General features: G+C 39.9%; 1 protein-coding gene across 7 annotated transcripts in view; it reads left to right on the top strand.

Annotated features, from left to right (window-relative positions):
* DNAJB6 (DnaJ heat shock protein family (Hsp40) member B6) overlaps positions 1 to 23,392 on the top strand; it is a 127,289-nt gene that overhangs the window by 91,998 nt on the left and 11,899 nt on the right. For all 7 annotated transcript variants that reach the window (XM_072652086.1, XM_072652082.1, XM_072652088.1 and 4 more), the window contains one exon: positions 21,418 to 21,615. In XM_072652086.1, coding sequence (XP_072508187.1) covers positions 21,418 to 21,615 — 198 coding nt within the window. The remainder of the gene's footprint in view (positions 1 to 21,417; positions 21,616 to 23,392) is intronic.

Raw genomic sequence — 23,392 nt, 5'->3', positions numbered from 1 at the left:
AGTGGGACATAGTTCCAAATTGTTCTGCAGAATGGTTGGACTAGTCCACAGCTCCAACCAGCGTGCATCAGTGTACTTATTTTCCCCATGTCCCCTCCAGCATTTTTTAATTTTCCTTTTCTAAAGAAAATAGCTAATTTGATGTGAACCATCGAGTTGTTTTAATTTACATTTTTCTGTTAGTGATTCAGAGCATTTTTTCTTATGACTATTGATAGCTTTGGTTTCTTTCTCTGAAAACTGTTCATATCTCTTGACCATTTATCAGTTGGAGAATATATCTTATTCTTATAAATTTGGCCCAGTTCCCCTGTTTAGAGGAATTAGACCTTTATTAGAAACTTGCTGCAAGAAATCATCTTCCTTCCTATGTCCTGCTTTTCTTCTAATTTTGGCCTCATTGTTTTGAGTTTGGTTTTTTTTTTGAGAAAACTTTTAAGTTTTATTTTATCAAAATTATCCATTTTATCTCTTGTGAACCTCCTTATTTCTTAATTGGTCATGAATTCTTTTCCTGTCCTTAGATATGACAGATAACTTCTTTCCATGTTACCCTAATTTCCTTTTAATATCACCCTTTTTGTCTAAATTATTTTGAGCTTATCTTGGTATATGGTATGTGATGTTGGTCTATGCCTAGTTTCTGTCACATTCTTGAGTTTTCCCAGCAGTTTTTGTCCAATATCTGAGATCTTTGGGTTTATAAACACTGCGTTAGAGTGATCATTTACTTCTGTATAATGTGGACCTAATCTGTTCCATTGATGAACTACTCTTTCTTACCTAGTATCAAGTTATTTCAATGATTACCACTTTGTTGTACGGTTGAGGTCAGGTAATGTCGGGCTCCTTTCACATCTTTAAAAAATTTCTTCCCTTGATATTCTTGATATTGTTTCTCCAGATCAGTTTTGTTATTTTTTTCAAGCTCTGTAAAGTAATTTTTTGGTAGTTTGACTGGTGTGGTACTGAATAAAGTAAATTATTTAGGTAGTCTTAACTGCTTTTGTTATATTGACTCTGTGCCTGTAAGCAATTGGTATTTATTTAATAATTTAGATTTTCGTTTATTTGTGTGAAAAATATTTTGTAATTTTGTAATTGTGTTCTCTAAGTTCCTGTCTTGGCAAGTAGATTCTCAGGTATTTTATAGCTGTCTGTAGTTATTTTCAATGCAGTTTCTCTTTCTGTATCTTACTGTTGCATTTTGTTTTATGTGTGTGTATATATCTATATATACACACACACACAAATGTTGATGTTTTGTATTGGCTTATTTTATATCCTACAGCTTTGCTGAATTGTTTTGATTTTGTTATTATTGACTGGGATTCATCATAGCATCTGCAAAGAATGAGAGCCTTGTTTCCTCATTGTGTTTATTCAATTTCTTTTTCTTTTTGCTGTAGCTAGGTAGTACAATATTAAATAATAATAATGATAATGGACATCCTTGTTTAACCCCTATTTTATTGGAAAGGGTTCTAGTTTATTCACATTACAGATAATGCTTACTTTTGGTTTTAGATAAATTATACCTATTTTAAGAAAAGCTCCATTTATCCCTATGTTTTCTAGTGTTTTTAATAGGAATGGGTATTGTATTCAGCTTTTACTTTCTCATGTGCTAAGAGTTACGCCAGCCTGTGCGTTGTGTCAACGCTGGATGGAGTGCTGAACTGGATAGGAAGATCTGTGTTCATATCCTTCCTCTGACCCTTACTAGCTAAGACCATGGGCAAGTCATAATCAGCTCTCTGTTTGAATTTCTTCATCTGTAAAATGGGGGAAAATATGTCCATAGTATTTAATTCATAGTACTGTGAAAGACTCACATGAGATGTCTAAAATACTAGTCAAACTTTAGAACATTTTTTATAACATGTCAGTTATTGTATTTTCAGGCATGAATACAAGAAACAGTGTTAAGCGTTGAGTAATGTCTCTCCCTGGGCACATTGCCTAACAGACTGTGTGCTTTATTTAGACTTCAGTACTTCAAGGATCTGCAAATCTATAAGTGTGTGCATTCCTTCCACAAATACAGAGTGCAGCCCTTCTATCTGACTTAATAGATGATCTTTGAGAATTGATATGATAGAAAAATTCATCTCACAGCCGACCTGGGATGAGCCTTGGTGAATTTAGACTGCTTCTCCAATGAAAATATCATCATCATTTGGGACTGGAAGCCTTTCTGGCTTGTATAGGACCTGCAGGTGCATCTCCCCCACCTCACCAAGAAGCATCACAGGAGTCTGTTAGTGAGGGAGATACGGAACAAGTGCCAAACAAATGGAACTTTAGTTGCTTCTGGTTGTATTGGAAACAGAAGTAACTAAGTTTTTTCCCCAGGAAAAAACTAATGTTGCGTCAGAGTAGATTAATGTTGTTAACTTACTGTGGGAGAATCAATTGGATAAAAATACCCACAAATTGTTCCCTCCAAACTTCCCCTTGTCACCCCCGCCACAGGTTTTCATGTGGCCTATCCCAACTGAACTGAAACTCCCTAAGAGGAAGGATCATGAAAAGGACACTGTTGAGTACCCTGCCTAAACAAATCAGTGACAACACATAGTTTGTTAACTGAATGTGAGGTGACCATCCTAGCAACAGCTCCCCCTCTTTCTGGTACAATTGTAAAATAGGATTCATTTATAGTTACTTGTGTTGTGGGCAATTTTTATCATCTCTGTTGTTTGTTGTAGGATAGGTGTACTTCCCTTTATTCCTGTGGTGTCCTAGTTAGTCCCTTTGAAATCATCGTAACATCAAGTGAAAACCTTTACAAGGTTACACCATTTTCTGGATTAGTTTTGAGATTCAAACAATAGTCAACAGACCATTAAGAAAACATTTCAGATCTCCTTCAAGTGAATGATACATCCATGGAGCCACAGCAGTGTCCAAGTAATGATCTCCAGAAGCCACATCAGGCTGGAATCTTGAAATTGCATTAGCTGTCTTGGGACTGTGTGCTTCTTAATGAAATCGGGGATGGGTAGGTGCACAGCTCCCTCCTCCCCACCTTTTCCATGGTGACCAGCCTCTGGAGAGAACTCTGTGCTGCAGAGTTTTTTCTTTGGGTCCTTTCTAAAGATAATTGCCTACCTCCTGCTAATCCAAGGGAAACCCCTCAGCAGACAGTCTCCAGTTCCCAGGAGGAGTATCCTTAAAATGACCAAGTGCAGTAGGTGTGGCCTTCCCTGTAATAGCATATCTCTTCTTACAGAAATGAATCAGGAATAAAGTATTTATTACACAATATTTTACCCTATAGGCAACCTTTTAAGATAGTCCTTATTGTGCTCACTGAGGTATATACCTGTGTTTTCTCCCAGTTGGCATTTTGTTTACCAGGCTTTATGTTATTTTGTCCAAAGTTTCCTGCAGAGAGAGAGATCTTAAACAAAAGGGTCGATCTCAAAGCCAGAAAAAGGACTAGTGCTTCCATGGGATATTCCTGTGATGATAGGGCAGCTAATGCTTGGAGAAATTAGATTGTTCAAAATGTCACTGCTTGGAGTGTTTTGTTAGTATCCCGTAAAAGTATCATTTAAAGATTTATTTTGGCTGCCTCATAATTTTATAGTTGTTCCTTTTTTCTTTAAAAATTATAAAAGCCACTCTTGTGGACAGCATTACAGCATATCATGGTTAAATCACCCACAGCACCAGTATGGTTTCCAACATGATAAAAGAGGACTGATGGAGAAGGCGGCCCTCTGAGCTAATTTGGGGTGAATAGGTTTACATATCTATTTTTAGTCATTGTCAATATGTGCTTTCATTTGCAAAGATTTGTTTTGGCATGAATCATTCCTCTGGGTCTGCATTTGAAGAACTGGGAGTTAAAATAACCAAATTGTTTTCATCCTTTCCTCCTTCCCCAGTCGGTCTGTACACACAGGCCTTATCCCATGAAGTAGTCCTTTAGGGAAAGGGTAGGTAGAAAGGGGCAGGGTTATTGCTGATGTTGGCATTTCTTCCCTTCCAGCCTCTGTTTTCCAGCCCGAAGTGCTCAGCTCCTAATGGGTGGCAACTGCGTCACCAGCCAAAATTAACTTGTAAGATGGGGAGGAACAGGGTGAACTGGCAGTGCTGTCAAGTGGCTGTGTTGTAATATGTTGAGGGGGGGTGTAGTAAGCCAAATGAAAGCTATCAACTCCCTAAAGACATGTCTTTTCCCAAGGGTCTGATTGAGAAAACAATTGGGTTCAGTTCTTCATACCAGCCTTTGTCCATTGTTCTTTGTGCTGTCACCTTTTTTCCCTTTGTTCTGAGGCTCTGGCTCCTGAAACCCTTAGAGAAGGATTAGCCCAGTGTTCTAATTTGAGAGAAAAGAGACATTTCAAGCAGTACTAGCTAAGTGACTTGCCCAAGGTCACCCGTCTCGGTTTACCGTTTGTCTCCTTTTGTATGTTTTGTGATTCTGTCCCACTTTGTTTCTTCCCACTACCTTGGCCTGAGACACCTACTCTCAGCCCCTGTAAGAGATGAGTAGCCAGACACTGAGCAGAAGAACATTGACACTGGAGACTGAAGACACAAGTTTGAACCCTGCCAATTTAAGGGGTTGGAATAGATGGCCCCTTGAATCCCTTCCAGCCCTAAATATTTGATCCTGTGAACCTAAGTGTTTGACAGGTGACCTGTCCATTGGAACCTACCCCCAATAGATTGCCACTGAGTATTTAGTATTTATGGTCTCCTATAATGCAAGGATAGTGTGATGACTAAAGCAAAAACTTAGTGGTACTCTTTTGGTCATCTTGGGACACTGCTTTCCAGTAAGCCCTGATGTATAGCTTGAGTTGAAGCCTTGCTTTTTCATTGAACCTTAGCTTTGGGAAGAACCTTATAAAGAACTAACATGTGTGGGATAGTGAACAGTGTCTTCCTGGGAGTCCAGAGTTCTGGGTTCTAATCCCAGCTCTGTCATGAGCTCTGTGACTTAAGTAATCGTTATCAATAGCTCAAATTCTTTTATCATTTTATAGTTTACAGTGTTGCTTTCTAACCAACAACTCCATGAGGTGCAGGAATTCCTATTTTACAGACAAGCAACTGAGCCCATTTAAACACATATTAATGTATTTTCATTCCTAGAAAAAGTGATCTGTTCTTGTGCTATACTACTGCTCTAAGTTACTTCATGAATTACTGGAACCTCAGTTTTCTCATCTATGAAAAGGAGGGATTGGGCTAGATGAGATCCAAAGCCCTTCGAATGAGAATACTTAGCACTGCAGTTTGAGGTTGTGCCCTGGCTAATTGCTGAGGATGAGTATATGCCCCCTGCCAATCCAGTGAGGCTCCCAACACAGACTGGTCAAACTCCTTAGTGGAATACATGTTGGCATATACCTTTGCCTTGAATGGAGCGATCATGAAAAATGCTGTTCAGGTGGTATGCATTGCTGGAACTAGTGTGAGACCAAGAGAACATGGTCTCCACATTCCTTGGGAAGCAGTTCATATTTGGTCAAAGCTGCTCAGTTTGTATTTAAGGAAAAGAGCAGTCGGGTTCATGTTTTCATTTGCATTTTATCAACTGAACTCCTTCATGGCCTGTGGACTTCTCCAGTTTGGGAAAGAATGGAGGCATGTGAGATGATGGTGCAAGTGTAACAGCTGCCATTACATTCCAAGGATAGCTTCTGAATGATTCTAGCCTTTTTTAGCCCTAGAGGATACTGACAGATTTTTGTCTCGTTTTGTTTTTTAAGAATTATTTGCCCTTTTGTTAAGGTGTTGCTTCTTTAGGGTTAGCACTCTGGAAAGGTGCTTGACCAATTGTCACCCCAAGTTAGCAATGTTGGCAACTTGAATAAAATTCAAGAAAATTTGAAGCTCTTTCTGAGCACAAGAAAATTGAGGCAGCTGAATTTGTGAGGTTTAATAATTTGATTCTCTGAGGAGTTTTGCGATGTTAGCGTATTCAGCTGGTAGTGAGAGTCCTCAATAGAAATGCAGTATTTGAGCACTGAAACATTTTTGAAATGTTTGGAATTGCTTCCATGGAGATGCGCAGGACTTAACAATTGTCATCTGCTTTTCGGTTCCTAAGTAAGACTACTGGGGGCTTAGTGAAGCTTATCCTAATTTGGTGAAACTGCCCTTGTGTACTTATTAGGGTGATGAGAAAGTGGTTCTAACTTGTTTTCATTCCACTAAACCAAAAGGAAGCCAAGATCTATTCAGATAGTTATCTAGCATTACCTAGTTTAAACAATGGGGTCAAAGCAATAATGTAGATAGAGCCCAAATTCTGCATTCAGAGAACCCGGGTTCAAATCCCAGCTCTGCCACTTAAGACCTGTGACTTAGGGGGCAAGTTGCTTAACCTTTCTGGTCCAATTTCCTCATCTGTAAAATGAAAGAATTGGACTAGATTTCTGAGGTCTCACATAACTGTCCAAATTTCTGATTTTATGAACTCATGATCCATGTTTAAATTCTGAGTTATTGTATTTGGAGTCAGGTCTGGGTTTGAGTCCTTAACTCTGCTACCTATTAGTAGTAATATGACTAACCAGGTCACATAAACCCTTTGTGACTCAATTCTATAAAATTGAGGCTGTAATGATTACTAGTGTGATTTTTTTGGGATGAAAATTATATACATACCTGTATATATATATCTATATCTGCCTATCTATAACATTTTGCAAGCCTTAAAACATTAGATAAATCTTAGCTGTTGTTACCATCCTTAAGTCAAACCAAGGAAATCCCCTTTGATAGGTCTGTCAACCTATGATATTTGAAACACAAGTTTTGAGTGTCTGTTAACAGTGGGCATGGCTCTCCTACCTCCTAGAACTTTTATTGGCCTTTGAAAAGTTACATGTTAAAATACACTGTTAGAAGAGATTTGAAATTAACTTTTCTCTGCATTGATGCATGAAGGTGACTAATATTTAAGGAAATGCTGGAAAAAGCCAGAACATTAGTCATCATTGGATTACCACATCTCTCAAAGGCTTAATAGATAACATTCTGATGCTTAAAAGCTTAATATGGTCATGAATTCCAAAGTAAATCTGCAAAACCTAATTCTTAGCAAGTGACAAACTAATTGCTTTTCCATACTATTTATTTTATTGATGTCTTCTGTTTTTATATCAAAATGATTTCTAGAGATACACTATCTTATCCCAAAAGTGAACCTTCTTACAATGAAGAAAAACAATTAAGAAAAAAACAGCTGACAGATAAATGTGCGCCAGAGTGTACAACATTCTGTTCTAGTTGTCTCCTCCGTAGAGATGATTTCATCTTTTCCCCTGGAACCATGATTGGTTTCTCACTTACTCACAGTTGGACTTCCTTTTAGCATGTCTGTGCTCATTGTGTTTGTCTTTTTGCATCTTCAGTGCCTAGCAGATTGCCTGGCACATGTTAAGCACTTAGTAAATGCTTCTTCATTGATTACACTCTGCCTTAGTTCATACTAATCTCATGTTTCTTTGAATAATAGGTAATAATAATAATAGCATTTATATGTTTATATATTTATAGGTTTATGTTTTATATATTATAATTTTTAATTTATTTTATAGGCTTATATATTTTATAAGGTTTACAAAGCACTTTATATTAAGTAATTTGATCCTTACAACACAATTGTGAGATGGGTGCTAGTATTATCCCCATTTTACAGATGAGCAGACTGAGGCAGGTCATAATTTGCCTAGGTCCCACAGTATCTGAGGTGGTAAATTACTGACTCCCAAGTCCAGAGCTCTGTCCGTTGTGCTACCTCATTTGTGTCCTGTTTTACAGAAATATTCCATTGCATTTCAGCTTATTCAGCCTTTCCTCAGTTATTTGGCACTGATTTTGTTTTCAGTTCTTGACTGTCACAGTTTGTTATGTTGGATCTTTCTCCATACTTTCCAGGGTGGGGGGGTGCAAAGTTAACTTTAATCAGTACACCTAGCATCTTATACCAGAATCCAGTAAACTGGTGACCACTCCTAATCTTGACCAACCCTACTTACTCTAAATAGCTCTTTGTAGAGGTTACTTGCCTATTAAAAGACACTGCTACTTGTTTATAAGAGCTATTTACCTATTCCCTAAGACTGATTGATTGATAATCCTACCAAATTGTTCTTTTCCCTTGCTAAACTTTCATCATAACATTTATGTTCATAGTGTTTGTTATATCCTGTTCTCGCAATGTAACCACATGGAATAACAACCAGAATTCAAAGGTGTAAATTTTGTATTTTGTCCATTTCACTCTGAGGGTATTGAGAATTAACCTACATTGGTTTAGGTTGTCAATTTTTATTAGCATTTATTTTTTTCTCTCATTTTTCCCTCCGTGCCCAACATAATTTCTTTCAGGCCTGTGCTAATTTTTTTGTTTGATCTAATAGCATATCTCATTATTACTGAGTACAAAAATAGAACCTCTGCTCCAGAGAAGTTGAACTTAGAACCTGAATGTCAACTTTGGGGTTCAGTTCTTGAAAGACGATTGTGAATTATCACAAAGCAGAAAACAGCTATCAAGAGTTCAAACCTTCTAGGATTAAAGGTTTGCAATACTGAAGTCACTTTACATTGTGGACAGAGAAGAGAAGCTATTTTGGGGGACCCTCCTTTATAATGCTGATAGTACTCTTTCAAGGCTCCACATTTGGTGCTCCATTATGTTTTAGGGAAAGTTATTTGAACTGTAATGACAAGCCTGGTATTGTGGGTTTCTGTCTTTTTAATTAAAGTCATTTCCCCTAACAACACATACTACAAATAGCAAGAAATTGCCTTCTGAATACAGATCGTTTATTGCCAGCTTTTTTCCAGTACCCAGAGGGATTATATGTTATTGCGCCTTATATGACACAGAAGAAATTAATCCCAATCTTGTTTGCCTTTTTTGTAAATTTGTTTAGTGTGGGACCAAAAAAGAATTAGAATTATCTTATTGGCTAATAGTAATAATAACTAATTTTTTATACAAAGCTTTAAAGTTGGCAAAGTGCCAACATGATATCTCATTTGACCCACAAAACAGTACTGTGAGGTAGGTATCACAGATTTTTATCCCCATTTTATTGGTGAGGAAACTGATACCAGAGAAATTGTGTGATTTATCCATAGTCATACAGTTAATGTCAGAGATGGGATTTGAATCCAGATCTTCCTTAAGTCCAGTATTATATCAACCAGTCTTGCTGCCTCTCCAGATAAATATAACCCATCTGTTCTGAAAATATAAATCTTTCACCTGTTCTTCTGCCACACACTTTGCAATTCCAGTTACGCAGAGATGAACTATACATATTTTCCTAGTTGCAAATTTAATTTTTAATATGCTATATAAAAGATGGGATGATTAATTATTAACTTAGTTGATGAGGGCATGGAGTCACTGAGACTTCTCACGGGTTCTCTTCCCTCCTCTTCATTTGGACCAGGAAGCCTTTCTCTGTGACACTGTCTGTACTTCAGACCACGTCTCAACTGCTTAGTAAATGTATCCGTCTGATCCCAAGGACAACTGGTGAAGCGTGTGGCTAGATATAGGCCTTTACTAAAATAACAACTGGAATCTGTTAAGCCCTCATGGTGCATGGTGCATATTCACATAATAATAGCTAACATTTATATATAACCTACTTAAATATGTATGTATATTTAAGGCTTGCAGAATCACTGTACATATGCTATCACATTTGATCCTGTTAGTAACTATTGTAGGAAAAGAAGACTCATTAGATTGATAGAGAGCTTTATTAATATAGAGCTGGGTTGCAACTTTAATATTACTTTTGCATTTTACATTTTTGCTAAATGTTTTCTGGAAATTTCAGACATTCATTCGCAACCAGTCTGGTCACTCCACTACCATTAAACTTTGCCTCTTTTTAACTTGGTTTTTAACACCGGAGGATGATGCATTTTACAGGCCTAAAATGGAGTAAACCTGCTGGGTGCCCTTGAGTACAAAGGAAAGTAAATAATACAGTCATACTTGGCAGTTGAATGAGGTTCTGTGGGAAGAGAACTTACATAGACTCCTTACTACCTTTATGGTAGCCACAACTTTGCCCTGAAGGCAGCAGGGAGGGGGGATTGAGTTTTATGAAAGTGCTCAACCAGACCTCTGTGGTCTGTTGTTGGGCCTTGAAAAGAGCTCCCTGCAGACCCCTCGGAAAAGGTCAAGGAGCATTTATTAAGTGTCTACTATATGTGCCAGGTACTACATTAGACACTTGGGATGCAAAAAATGAAATATTCCCCTATTTCCATAGGAAATAACAGGGAAAACAACAAAGATGGGCAGGCAGGAGCAAGTGTCTTTCCAATCCATGGCATTCTTGGTTTTAAAACAGTTTTTCATGTGGTCAGGAAAAAGCCAGATTGCATTTAGTCTGCCACTGCAACAGTTGGCAGAAAGTAGATAACATTGCCCCCTTAGAGATGCAGTTTTGCGGAAAGTTCTTCTCCATCAGTCTTCCTGGGCTTTTACTGTTGTTGTTAAACATTTTGTCTAAACTACCGCAAATAGGTAAAGTCTCTAGCAGCAAACAAAATTATTATCATCCTTCTTGAAAAGCAACCCTGGAAGCTAAGTTTTGCTTGCTTCAAGCTGTTCGTATACAATATTGCCCTCTGCTGGTAAATAACTCGGAAAAATTGTGGACAGCATGGTTTTTTCTTCCTGCTTTCCTTTTTGACGAGCTATTTGGCCTACTTTTTTAATATATACCCACTGGAGAAAGAAAACTACTCCTCTTCCTTCTCCTCTGTGCCACCCTTCCCCCCAAAAAAATAGTATCTCCAAAGCTTTTCAAAGAGTGAATTCTTAATGCCATACACACTCTAGGTTGAGTTGTCAGACTCAAATAGAAATGGGGCCACTATACTATACATAAGGATTCCCGTAGTTGTATGTTGAGTTCTAGAACCACAAATTAACATTGTTTTATTGTATGCTTATTTATTTTGTTAAATGTTTCCCAATTACTTTTAAGTGTTATGTACCATCTCCCTCTTTTTTAATATCTCTGCTCTAGGGTAGTAGTCTACTCTCTGCCCTTCCCCCTTTCCTTTTGGTGGGGGAAAACAAATTTTCAATTCCCCCAAAACCTGGAAGTGGGGTGAGATAGATCGGTGAAGCCCCTGGGCTTAAACAAGAATTAATTTAAAAGGACTTCCCCTAGCATGAGAGTGCCTTTTCTGCTGGGAATTTGGGGCAAACACTGGCCCATTCTCCAGTAGGAGAGCTTTATGGATATCCATATAGCTGGGTTCCAATTTGAATATTGCTTTTGCTATTTATTATCTTGTTAGGTATTGGAGTGACAAAGGGACTCATGCCTTGTTCTTATTTGATACCATACTTTAACTTTATCAACCTGGATAGCTGTCCTTGGGAGACCCATGCTTATGTGTCTTCTTTTTGGGAACTCCATATCCCAGGGTATCTTGCTGTAGGTTCAGGCCGTATGGATCTGAGCAGAAAAAGATCAGCCCCTACTTTACTCAGAGTCCACAGGTTATAATTGATACTTTTGTCCTCTAGTTCTGTATTATACTCTTCTACCTTCCTCTTCCCCAAAAAACAGACTGGAAAGCTAATATTAAGTTAAATGTCACATGTAACCTGTTGCCTGCGTGTTTGAGCCCATGACTGCTCTTCCCAAATGAAGGCCATAGGTGATTTTGTGAGGCGTGGAAGGGCTGAGCAAACCCTGGGGATTCAGGAGTCAGTCTGCCCAGCCAGGACACCAGTGCTTTTGTGACAGTGGTACTCTGATTCTGTAACTGTAGGTAGTCCTCATGTATCAGATGGCATCTACACAGGGCAGGCTGGGTGCTGGTCCTCAGCCTTGGCATTTTGTGGGCTTGTTTTTATAAATCTCAAGCCAAAGGACAGGAGTGCAGAAAAAATGGATTCATGGAACAGGGTATAGATCTGGTTTTCTGATTTTAAACACAGTTTCTTTTCCCTGCTCCAACCTCAGTTACTTAATGCTTCACGGCCTCGGTTTCCTCATGTATAAAATGGAGGGGTTGCACTAGATAACTTCTGAGGTCCTTTCTGGATCTAAATCTCCTACCTTCCCATCCCCATTAATTTTTCTAAGCCTGGAGAAAGAAAGATGAGAGAAGTGTTTAGCTGTGTGCCAGTATTAGTCAAACAGAATAGCCTCCTTTAACTCTCTTCTTAGTCTTCCTCCTTCTTCCCCTCCCTTTTCTCACCCCCAGCTCTTTCCTTTACCATTTCAGAGTAGAAGAACAGGTTTGGGAATAAAGAAATGGTTTTAGGCAATGCCACGGGGAGAAAAAAAAACCTCTTAACCTTGATTGTTGGTGACTCCAAGTCCCTGAGTGGAGTTTGCTGAATCATTTCAGGGTCATGATTCAAAATCCATCCTTCTGTGGCCAATAACTTTTCTCGAAGAGAGCAAGGAAATCACAGGAAAGTACTGGGTTTGTTTGACTGGATTCCTGTGTCATTCACCTCAGAATCTTGTTTCCCTAACTACACAGATGGCAAGAATACACAGGCCTCACCTAGAGACTTTGTTAAACTTTGAAATAAATGCTTACCTAAATGTGAGAAAGTAATTTCTGCCCTGGCCAGGAACTGGCCAGCTAGCTGACTTACAGATGTGGTGATATCCAAGGCTCCCTTTAAACATCTAAGCTCATTTTTCCATGTTATGAAGAGGCTTCTTTCTATTGGCTCTGTCACCCTCTCCCAGCCTCGTTTTCTTCAACTCTAAAAGGGGATAATAATAGTATATACCTCAGTGTTTTTTGTGGAGATCAAATGAGTTAATATATAAAGTTAATATTATATAATAATATATATTATATATGTATATTATATAATAATATATATTATGTAATAATGTATAGTTATTATTATTATGCAAAGATGAGGGGAAACAACCAGATTTGAAAAATGGGAGAAAATTTTTTTCCCCTCATTTCTATTACTCATTCCAGTAATTAACTATATATTCTGTGTCTGATAATGCCCAACAGCAGCCTAGGTGAAAGGCAGCATGGTTTAGTTAGTGGATTGCCTCAGTTGGTAAGAACTGGGTTTAAGCCTGGCCTCAGACACTGTCTGTGTGACCCGTGGCAGGTTGCTTTAAAGACTCGTTTGTAGAGAAAGTGGTGGTCTTCATTGGTTGAGGGCCTGTGTGTGCTTTACTAGGAGTTCCTTGCACCAGTAAAATAACAAGTTTTGTTGTGTGTCCTTCTCCCACCCCAAATACACAGCTTTTCAAAAGGTATTGGTGATTTGGAAAATTTTGGTGACTGCAGTCCTGATGCAATCTTAAATGTTGCCTCTGGGATTGTAGACTCACAGATTTTTTAACTGGAAGGAACCTTAGAGATTTTTTAGTCCACCTTCTTTCTCCCCCTCACCATCCCCCCCTCCCATCTTATAAAATAAGAATCCGGGCCAGAGATGCCCTCCAGTGAGTAATAAGTGCTCCTGCCATACTGCCTGTAAGCAGCTAATTCCCCTAGTACCTCATCTCAGACTCCGGTTCCCTTTTCTTCTTCTTTAAGGTTCCAGGAGGCATTGGAAATAATCCGCAGTCTTGGGGAATCAGGAAGCAGCCAGGCTTTTCTGAGTCTGTAGCATGGCAACTGGCCAGGGCCTATGGCTCTGTGACTCAAACACAGATGCTTTCACAGTGTCAGAAAGCACCATGGTCAGAACTAAAAGCTTCCTCGAGAGTGGGTGGCAGCAGGTGGGGAACAATTAGTGGGTAGGCATCTGCTGGTTGGTAGTAGTAATCAGAATAGATCTTAATGTTTGTACAGTATTCTCATTCTTAGACATCCTTGTGGGTAAGTGCCCTCTCTCTGCCCTAGCCCCACATCCATCTGTTGGCAAAAAGGTCATCAAGTCAGAGGTTTTACCAGTGTCTGTTAACTCCTGGGTGGAAGTGGGAGGGGGTTAGAGACTGTCCTGCTTTCCTACAGGTCTATCTGTACATTTTAGTGCCTAAACCAGCATTCTACCTTCCATTTGCCTGCCTTTGCACAAGGCTAGCTTCTACTCCTGGAATGACTATTTTCCTTGAATTTACCTCTCAGAATCCGTTAATATTTAGTCCAGGTAGAAAACTGACTTGATAAGTTGTTGGTAGAATGTAAGGCCCTTGAAGGCAATGCCTAGGCAGTTATCAGCACTGAATAGCATGTTCTCCTTGATATTATCCTGTGTATGAGCATCTATGTTGTGTGTTGAGAATGTCATCTCTTTTAAGGCAGAAACTGTTTTCATGTTTAATTTTGTTCTCCAGTGTCTAGTGTTTCAATTTAACACACATTTAATATGAACAACAATATTATTAGCTAGCACTTTATATCTAGCACTGTATAGGACTTTAAGGTTTGTAAAAGGCTTTACAAATATTATCTCCTTTGATCCTCACAACCATGGGGAGTAGGTACTATTATCTCCATTTTACAGATGAGAAAACTGAGGTTGTGAGTGGTTATATGGCTTGCCTAGGGTTCCATAGCAAGAAAGTGTCAGTGGATTGGAACTCAGGTCTTCCTGACCCCAAGTTCAATGTTTTTTCCACTCTGCTATCTTTATTATGCACCTGCTATCTACAAGGCACTACCCTAGGCACTGGAGTACAAGAGGCTTAATTGAAATAGACTCAGCCTTCAAGGTGCTTATACTCTACTGGGGAAATCACCAACCAAATAGAAAATTAAATATAAGGTAATCTCCTGAAGAAGAGGACACTAAAAATTAGGAGGGGTTGGTGTTAGTAAAAGTTTGAGTTGAATGGAAGAAGTGGTTTATTAAGCACTTACTGACTTACTGACTGCATTCCTTGTGCTGCTTCCTGATTGTGTTCCTTGTACTACCTACTCATATGTTGGAATGAGTGATAATAGCTTACATTAGATAGTGCTTTAATTTTACAGAGATCTTCCTATAATTATCTTACTATAGCTCTGTAAGCTAACCATTACAAGTGTTATCACCACATCAGAAAAGTGAAGCTCAGCCAGGCTAATTGGCTTGCATAAAATGAGGTAACTAGTAAGTGGTAGAAATGGTGTTCAGATCTTGCTTCTTGGTCTCCAAGTTCAGAGTGCTTTCTATTGTACCTCACTGTCTGTCTCTCTGTTAACATAGGTATTACAGTGATAATCGCTGATGATGGGGCATGTATTTTCTTTTTAAAAAAATGATGGATCTTTCTTGCTTTGAACTTTGTTTCATCAGACCCTAATTTTACTTTTAGCCGGATCAGAAGGCATTGTTGGATTCTTGGTCCTCATTTTTTCAGTTACCTTCCATTTCTTTCCTTTCCCAGGGTTGTCCATTCTGCCAGCTCAGTCAATACAGTTTGGGGAATGTTGAATGGGCAATGAAGTGTGATTGGTGGTTTGCCCTTGATTTATTCAAGGAAGTTACAAACTCATTGTGGCAACAAGATTTACTTACATATGTGATGCAGACCCCAGCACACATAGTGAAAATTAATGCAGTATAGATAACATAAACAGAAAAAAGGCCCAACATGAATGTCCCCAAAAGACAGAATGTGGTCAAGGTGGAATGTGGTTTTGCTTGATTGAATATTAAGTCTGTTAATAAGTTCAACAAGCTGTGTGAGGTATCTGCTGAAACAAGTGGCAGAAAAGACCCTTATAGAAACCAAGTTCTATAAAGTAACTTATAGAAAGAGATCCCTAATGTATGTCATACCTCAGTGACTAGTATGATAGGTGATAGAATTAGAATCCAAAGCAGTTGCCTTCTTATGCTGGGTTGTAACTGATAATAAAATTTGAAAAGAGTGTAAGGGAAAGGGAGATCAGGAAACAATTCATGTGAAAAAACATAGGGCTTTTCTAATAGACTGTTGGATCAGTTCTGTCCATAGTGTGATGGCTACAGTCAGTTGTAGGCAATCCAAAAAGCTAGTGTAATCTTGTTCCGTATCAATAGATGTATCTAGACCTAGGGAGCCATGCTAGCCCTGTTGAACGGTTCCTGTCCAGACTATCCCTGGCAATGTGTTGTGTCCAGTTCTGGGTATCACATTTAATAGGATTAGAGATATGTTGGAGAACATGGAGAAGAGTGACTAAGATGGTGACTAGCAACCATGCCATAAGGAGTTGGAAATATTTAGTGTGGAGAAGAGAAAGTTTAGAGGGGACCAAATAATCAGCCTCCAGGTATCTGAAAGGTTTTAATAGGGATTTGGAGGGAATTGGATTTGCTTATACTATTTAGCCACAAAGAACAGGATTAGGACCAGTCACTGGAAATTGCAGGGAGTAGTATTTTTGGCTCAACATAAAGAAAAACTTCCTGATAGTTAAAAAGTCTGACAGTGGAATGGTGTACCTTTGTATCTAGTGATTTCCAGGTCACTTTAGGTATCAGAGCAAAAATTCAGTTACCACTTTTTGAGGTTGTTGTGCAAGGCTCTTCATGACTTGAATAGGGATTGTACTAGATTGCCTCTGAGATCACTTTTTAGCTCTTTAAGATTTTATGTGGGTATGTGATTGATACTATATTGCATACCTTCTCAGTGTGTGTGGGAGGGGCTAGGGGGAAGGAGAGAATTTGGAACTCATAATTTTTAAAAAACTGAATGTTAAAAGTAATAAATTAAAAACAAAAGCAGTGGGGAAAGGGGAAAAAAGATTTTATGTAGGAGTGGCAGCTTAGAAAAGAAATGAAAACATCTAGTGTGTGATATATGCATTGAAAGCCACATTCAAAAATGCTCTCCCTTAACACTTGACTCTGGATTTCCCCTCTTAGGATCATAGATTTGGAGCTAGAAGGGACCTTAAAGATCATTTAATCTAGCTTTCTTATTTTAAAAATGAGAAAACTGAGTCTCAGAAAAGTAAAATGACTGACCAGGGTCATACATTTAGCAAGGGCAGAATCAAGATTGACTCCAAATCCAGCACTCATTCTCCTCTACCTTATGAGATCTCAAGGTGACATGGCAAGATGCCACCTTGGAGGTCTGGGTGATTAATTCACCAGTCTTGTGGCTATGGCAACCCATTACCTCTCCAGTTAAGACTAATGGAGAGCGTTGCTTCTCTCTTTCCTAGTACCTGAAAGTATGCTGAAATACTTTCTCTGTTTTAGGCTCAAAAGGCAAAGTGTCACATGGCTAAAGCTTGAAAATTGTTAAATCTTCCACATTAATAAGGTATATGTTAAATTTTATGTAATTATGTGAGTTCATGAATTCCTCACATGTCCGGCATGATTTAGGTGCGGTTCTGCCTGAAGGCAGGAGGATGGACTAGTTAACATTGAAACGTTCCTACCCTGGGACCCATACTATACCCCAATCTCTGACCTACATTTGCTGCTTTTTATTGAAGTGGAATTGGTCCAAGAGCCTATTCCTTCCCAAGGAAGAAAAAAACTGAGCGGTTGGCCAGTGTTTAATGTTCGAAGGCAAAGGAGTTTATCCTAAGGTGACTGTGATTAGCAGCTGTACTGTGCTGTGTTGACTGGCAACCGACTCATCGCCAGGGAAACCACGTAGGTTAAAGGAAGCAGCCAGGTGAGCTTACAGAAAGTTGGTCACAAAAATCCCCTTCCTATCTCCCCTCCTGTTCAGTTTCACAATCAGGGTTTTTGAAATGTGTCCCAAGCACTCTGCCCTTACCACCAGGATGTAACAGCATAATTTTCTAGTTTTCCCCACTCCCTTTCACAGGGAAGTAGACTGACAGCTAGTTGGGATCCAGGTTTGCACCTTGTTGTCTGTGTTCAATGCTAGACTTTACCTCACCCTGCAGGCAGAGCATTTTGGAGTTTCACAGTTTGCTGCATCATACCACAGAAACCCCAGATGGGGCAAAACCAGTTTCCAGTTGCCACCTCACCTTTAGTGAAAATACTCCTTCTGTGACTGAATCATCTGGAAATTCTGAGTTCTGGCCAGTTTTTCCATTAGCCCAGTTAAATTCTGTCCATAGGGACCTGCTTGAAGATTCCTCCTTTGAAGCCCTTGCCTAGGGGTCCATGGATTTTGCTTCGTTTTGTTTTCTTAAACTAAGCCCTATGTAGAATCTTAGAATTTGAGAACTCAAAGAGACAATCTAGTCTAACCCCCTTGTTTTAGAAATGAGGAAATTGAAGTGATTCTTTAGGTTACGTGTTATCCCTTTTATTAAAGTAAAAATCAAAAGTTTACTTTTACTGGTGACCCTCAGGCCACATGGTTAATAGATGCACATGGGGCTGGGAGGTAGGACTTGGATTCCAGTAACTTTTCTGTCCCTAATTAGTAGTGTGACTGTAGGGAAGTCATTTGTCTTGTCTGAGACTTGGTTTCTTCATCTCTACAGTGAATGAGACATTAGACTACTCAAGGTTAATTAGAACCATAAATCTCTGGGGGCCCTTGCAGCCCTAGATTCTGTAATGTTCGAAGTGGAAAGAGCATTGGCCTTAGAGTCAAAGGACCTGGGTTCAAATTCCACCTGTGTGACTGGGGGCAAACCCTAACTTTCCTGAACTCTGTAGTTTCCTTATCTGTAAAATGAGTGTGATTAGATGACTTGTACTAGACTTTCTAGCTTTGTGTTACGATCCTGTGATTTTCTAAGGTCTCTTCCAACTTAAAATGTTGAGATCCAACAATCTTGTTCATTGGAATCCTCAGGAGGCTTATGGGAGGAGTTCTCTGGCTAGTGGGTAGGAAATGAAAGACCAAAGTTTCCATATATCACTTCGGTTGTAATCACACACTATGAGTGAATGGGAGAATTGGTTATCAGCCACTCCCTTTTGGCCTCTTGGTCTATGGATATGGCAGTTGTAGAGCTGAGGGACTCCTGCATTCATGCCCACAAGAATAACTGTTGTGTGTCTTTTGGGAGAGGAGGAGAGCTTCAGGGCAGGTGGGGTGAGGTGGGGGTGTGCGGAGGCTGTATTCATGGGAAGCTTAGAAGATGAAGTCTTGAGAACTCCACCCTTGAAATCATCAAGGGAAGTGTTGAATAAACACAGTTATTATTGGGCTGGATTATTTTCTATATTTCAAGGGAAATTCTATTGGTGATGTATGAAGGGGAGTGACTAGGTGAATGTTGACTGGACCTGGAATTCCCATTAGTGACAACAAAATGCAAGTCTGTGCTCACTATTCTCACAATCTGATTTATACTCTGTTTAAGGAGACAAACTATTGAGGCCAAAATTCCTAAACTCCAGCTGGTAGTTTGAACATAAGCTTATTGATGAGATTGTCTTACCCCAGAAGATTCATTACAGCCTATGCTCATTGATCTCTGTTATCAGAAGGATGAGGCTTCAGCTATACTACCACAATGGGAAATGAGAAAGTCCAGTTTCTCTAGAAAACATTTTGTTGTTAACAGGTTTTATTTATTGTGTTTATAACAGGTAGTACATCAAAATTCTGGTTGGTAAGAAAATTTGGCATAAATGTAACCATTATTTGTCAGGCATGTTGCAGAGAACTTGATGGCCTCTGAGGTCCCATCCAACTCTGGAAGTTTGGTGAAAAGGGGAGACAACCTTTTCCAAAGGCCAGTAAATTTAAACTTGAGTCTATTTCCTAGATCCAATGGTGATACATAAAAAACTTCAGGTATCTTATTTGTGTGTGAATCCTGTCATGGAAAGTCAAAGTATCTTCTTTTTATTAGCTTCTACAACTAAGGGTGGACAACAGCACAGTGCACAGGATCGCGAGGGCACAGTTGATCTTGTGGGGGAGCATAATCCGGAATGCTTCTTATAAGCACACATTTTGTAACCACATAAAATCACAAGCCTCCATGGTATTTCTTTTGTGAGATGTGTTAAGAGTGAAAATGCAAAGCTTCAGGGTGGGCTTTGTGCTCCTAAGTATCCTTTAGTAAGTACAACCAGTCAACTAACATTTATGAAGTGCCCACTCTGTGCCAGGCACTGTGCTAAGAGTTGGCAATACAGAGAATGGCAGAAAGTCCAGTTTTTTTGTTCGTTTGAAAGTCCCAGCTTTCCAGGAGGTCACACCTAAATGGAGGTTGGGAGAGAATTAAACATGCAAGCAACTATTTACAAAGAAGATATAGACAGGCTAGATTGAGGGGCAGTCTCAGAGGGAAGGCACTAAGATTAAGGAGGACTGGGAAAGGATTCTTGCAAAAGGTGGGATTTTTAGCTGAGACTTGAAGGAAGCCAGGAGGGGAGGAAAGAGAGCATTCCAAAGCATGGAAAATAGCTAGAGAAAATATTCAGTTAGGGAATGGAGCATCACAAGTGAAGAAGGGGCAGGGGCAATCACTGCTTCTTGATGCTAAGCATATCAGGTGAATCACTGGATTTTTAAATGACATTAATGACCTTCTCCCATTGCTTCAAGTGCTTCTCATTTATGTCTGTGTCATCTGACTACTCAATCAAAAGTCCAGTCTAAGCAGTTTGTGAGAATTTAAATTGAAATCATTCTGCAACTATTTTCAACCAGTCCCACATTTTGTTTTTACTCACTGCCCAGCATTCAAAGCTATTCCCAACCCCCAGTTTTGAAGAGCTTAACAAAAACAACAAGGACACAACTTGGCAAAATAAGTTAGAAATATCTCCTTCCTGAATGATAAATCTTCAAATTCCAAGGGAGGAATGTTCAGAACTCAGAAACTCCAACGTTCAGTGCAAGTGAGGCTGGAATCTCTAAAACAATACCACTTCCCAGTTGGAGTCATTCAGGAAGTACATACTGGAATTTGGTGGGGTATTTGACTGTCCTGTCATTTCTATTAGGATACCACCTCTATCACAGTATACTTCCCCTCATGTTAGATGGATGGTTAGCAAATACCTTCAGTACTCAGAAGCTTTTTGCCCTGATTCTAGAGCAAAAGCTTCATGGAAATGAAATCATTAACTCCATTCCTTGCCTTTTTTACCCTGCATGGTGATTGTTGAATTTGTCTAGGACAGTCTGCCTGAGGAAAACTTTTTTAAAAAAATCTAGAACAAGATCACTCTAGGGAATGATTTGTCTATTGAACTGTCAAAAATGCACTAGGAAGAACATTGGACCCACAACAGCAGCAACGTGCAGGATTGAATTTTCATGACACATTATTCTTCCCCTTTCTCTTTTCCTATCTAAGATATGCTAAACTGAACTGAAATGGAAAGTATATGGTGTGTGATTGGTGAAAGAGATGGTAGCTTGTCAGAAGGACTCTTTCAGGAATCATTACCTTTGAAAGGGGCCAAGGCCAAGCTCTTTGTTTCAGATTTTTCAAAGCAAACATTGGCTGTCTTGTTCCTGCTAGGGGACAAAAAGTGAACCATGTCCTAACACATTCTTGGTGCAATGGCTGCCATTTTCCAGAATGCCCTTCTTACATCTCTCTTGCCTTTGTGTGCTCTTTCAGGTGTAGAAGATGCAGAAGCCTTCGCAGAGGAGTGCAGCCGCAGAGGACAGAATGCCCTGCCTTTCCAGTCTGGTGTCCGTTCTCAGAAGATGAACCGGCCTGCTACCTCCAAACCTGTGCCTCAAAATATTTCTGAGGAGGAGGAGCAGGATAAACCTCGGGTCAGCAGCAGCTGGGAGTCCCCCATATTCTTAGCAGGTGTGAAAAAAGAGGTTGCTGAGAATTGTCCCTCAATTGAGAAAACCCCTCTTACTTCCCCCAAAAGTCAGTGTTCTAAAACTAATACTTTGGAGGAGCAAAATAATGTCATCCCCCCAGATTCCCTTAGCAATACAGATGAGCAGAAAAAGGTTGCTGTAGAGAGTTCCCCAAATGAGGGACACCTTCATCCCGATGAAAACAAAGAGAAAGATGACACCCAATGCTGCTGTATTCTGACCTGACCTGGGCAGAGCATGTCTGAGGCTTGGGGAGATGTTAGGGGAGATGCCCAAAGGGGCAGAACAGCAGAGTGCTAGGTGGCAGGCTTTAGGATTCCATGCACAGCTCTCTTCCCTAACTCAGGAAACAGATGTCCTTTCAAGTAACTCTTAGTCTCTCCAAACCTCCCAGTTTCCCCTTCTTCTAAAACCAGGGTGTGCTGTATGGTTCTTTTTGTGTGTGTGAAGTGTGTTGTTATTCCAGGACAAAAGGTGCTAGATATGACTGCAAAGAGCTGCTTCCTTTGAAACACTCTTAAGCCCCACCCTAGCTGCAGTTTTCTGGTTCTAATTCATCCCTGATACACATGCTGGGCCTATAACCTGGAGCTTAGGGAAATGGAAAAGGATTGTTTTGTTTAGGGCATGTTCAACTTTAAGGTCTGGTGAACTCCATACAGGTAGAGCAGGTAGGGAACTCTGTAACTACAGAAAAATACTCTCATACCTTTTCCTGGTGTCAGTTATAAGCTCCAGGATACCCTCATGCCCTAGTAAAGTGGGAAGTTTCTTAAGTGCCAAAGACGTGTTGCATCTGTTTCCTCTGCCCGGCCGCTATAGACTCACCCACCCTGTCCTCTCCTCTCCCCCCTGCCCCCATCTTCCCCCTCAGCTCCCCACACACCCTCCCAAACAAGACCCATGCAGTAAGAAGGATTGTGCTAACCTGAGTGATCTTTCGTGAATAAACATGAAGCCTGAGATTCTGTGTGTCTCCCCACCCTGCCTCCACCCTCCTCTCCCAAGTCCATCTAGGGCTGCACGTGTTACTGAACCCACTTGTCAGCCTGCTGTCCCTTCAGCCATAGGATGGCCCCCCACATGAAGGCAGTCCCTACACACCTGCACTTTGGGGGCCAGATTGCAGAATGTTGCCAGAATGGCCTAGTTGGAAGAGTGCTGGATTTGGAGGCAGGAGACTTGGATCCTTGTTTAAAATTTGCTCCTTATAATCCGTGTGAGCTGGGGCAGGTCCCTTTACCTCCCTGGTCCCAGTTTCCTCATCTGTAAAATGAAAGGAGTTAGACAAGCCGACCTCTAAGGGCCCCTTCCAGATCTAGTCCTGTGATCTCCTAATCATCAGATATGGAAGAATTTTAAAAGGCTGCTCTAGAAGGAAGCTGTGATCCAAGACTTCTAAACAGAAGTGGAATTTCAAAGCTATTTATAGAGTGGGTGCATGTCTTCCATCTTAACCAGTTATAGTCATCATTAACTACAGCTGCCTTTACCTTTATCCCTCCGCTGGGTATTGTTAGTGCTAAACCATTATGGGGTTGGGTCCAGATGCAGACATAGGCATTGTGTGGGTGTGTGTGCGTGCATGTGTGTGTGTGTCTGACCAACTGTGAATCTCCAACTCTATTCCAGAGTCAAGCATAAATGATCATTTCGCATTATCCATGCCTCTTCTTCCTTTTGTTAATACAGGTCTGTTTATTTAGGTAAGTCAGAGAATTGGCCATCATAAGATCAGATGGCCAAATGGGTTTATT

Source organism: Notamacropus eugenii, chromosome 3 (genome assembly GCF_028372415.1).
Source record: "Notamacropus eugenii isolate mMacEug1 chromosome 3, mMacEug1.pri_v2, whole genome shotgun sequence".
Taxonomy (NCBI): domain Eukaryota; kingdom Metazoa; phylum Chordata; class Mammalia; order Diprotodontia; family Macropodidae; genus Notamacropus; species Notamacropus eugenii.
This window is presented reverse-complemented; position numbering and strand designations above follow the sequence as displayed.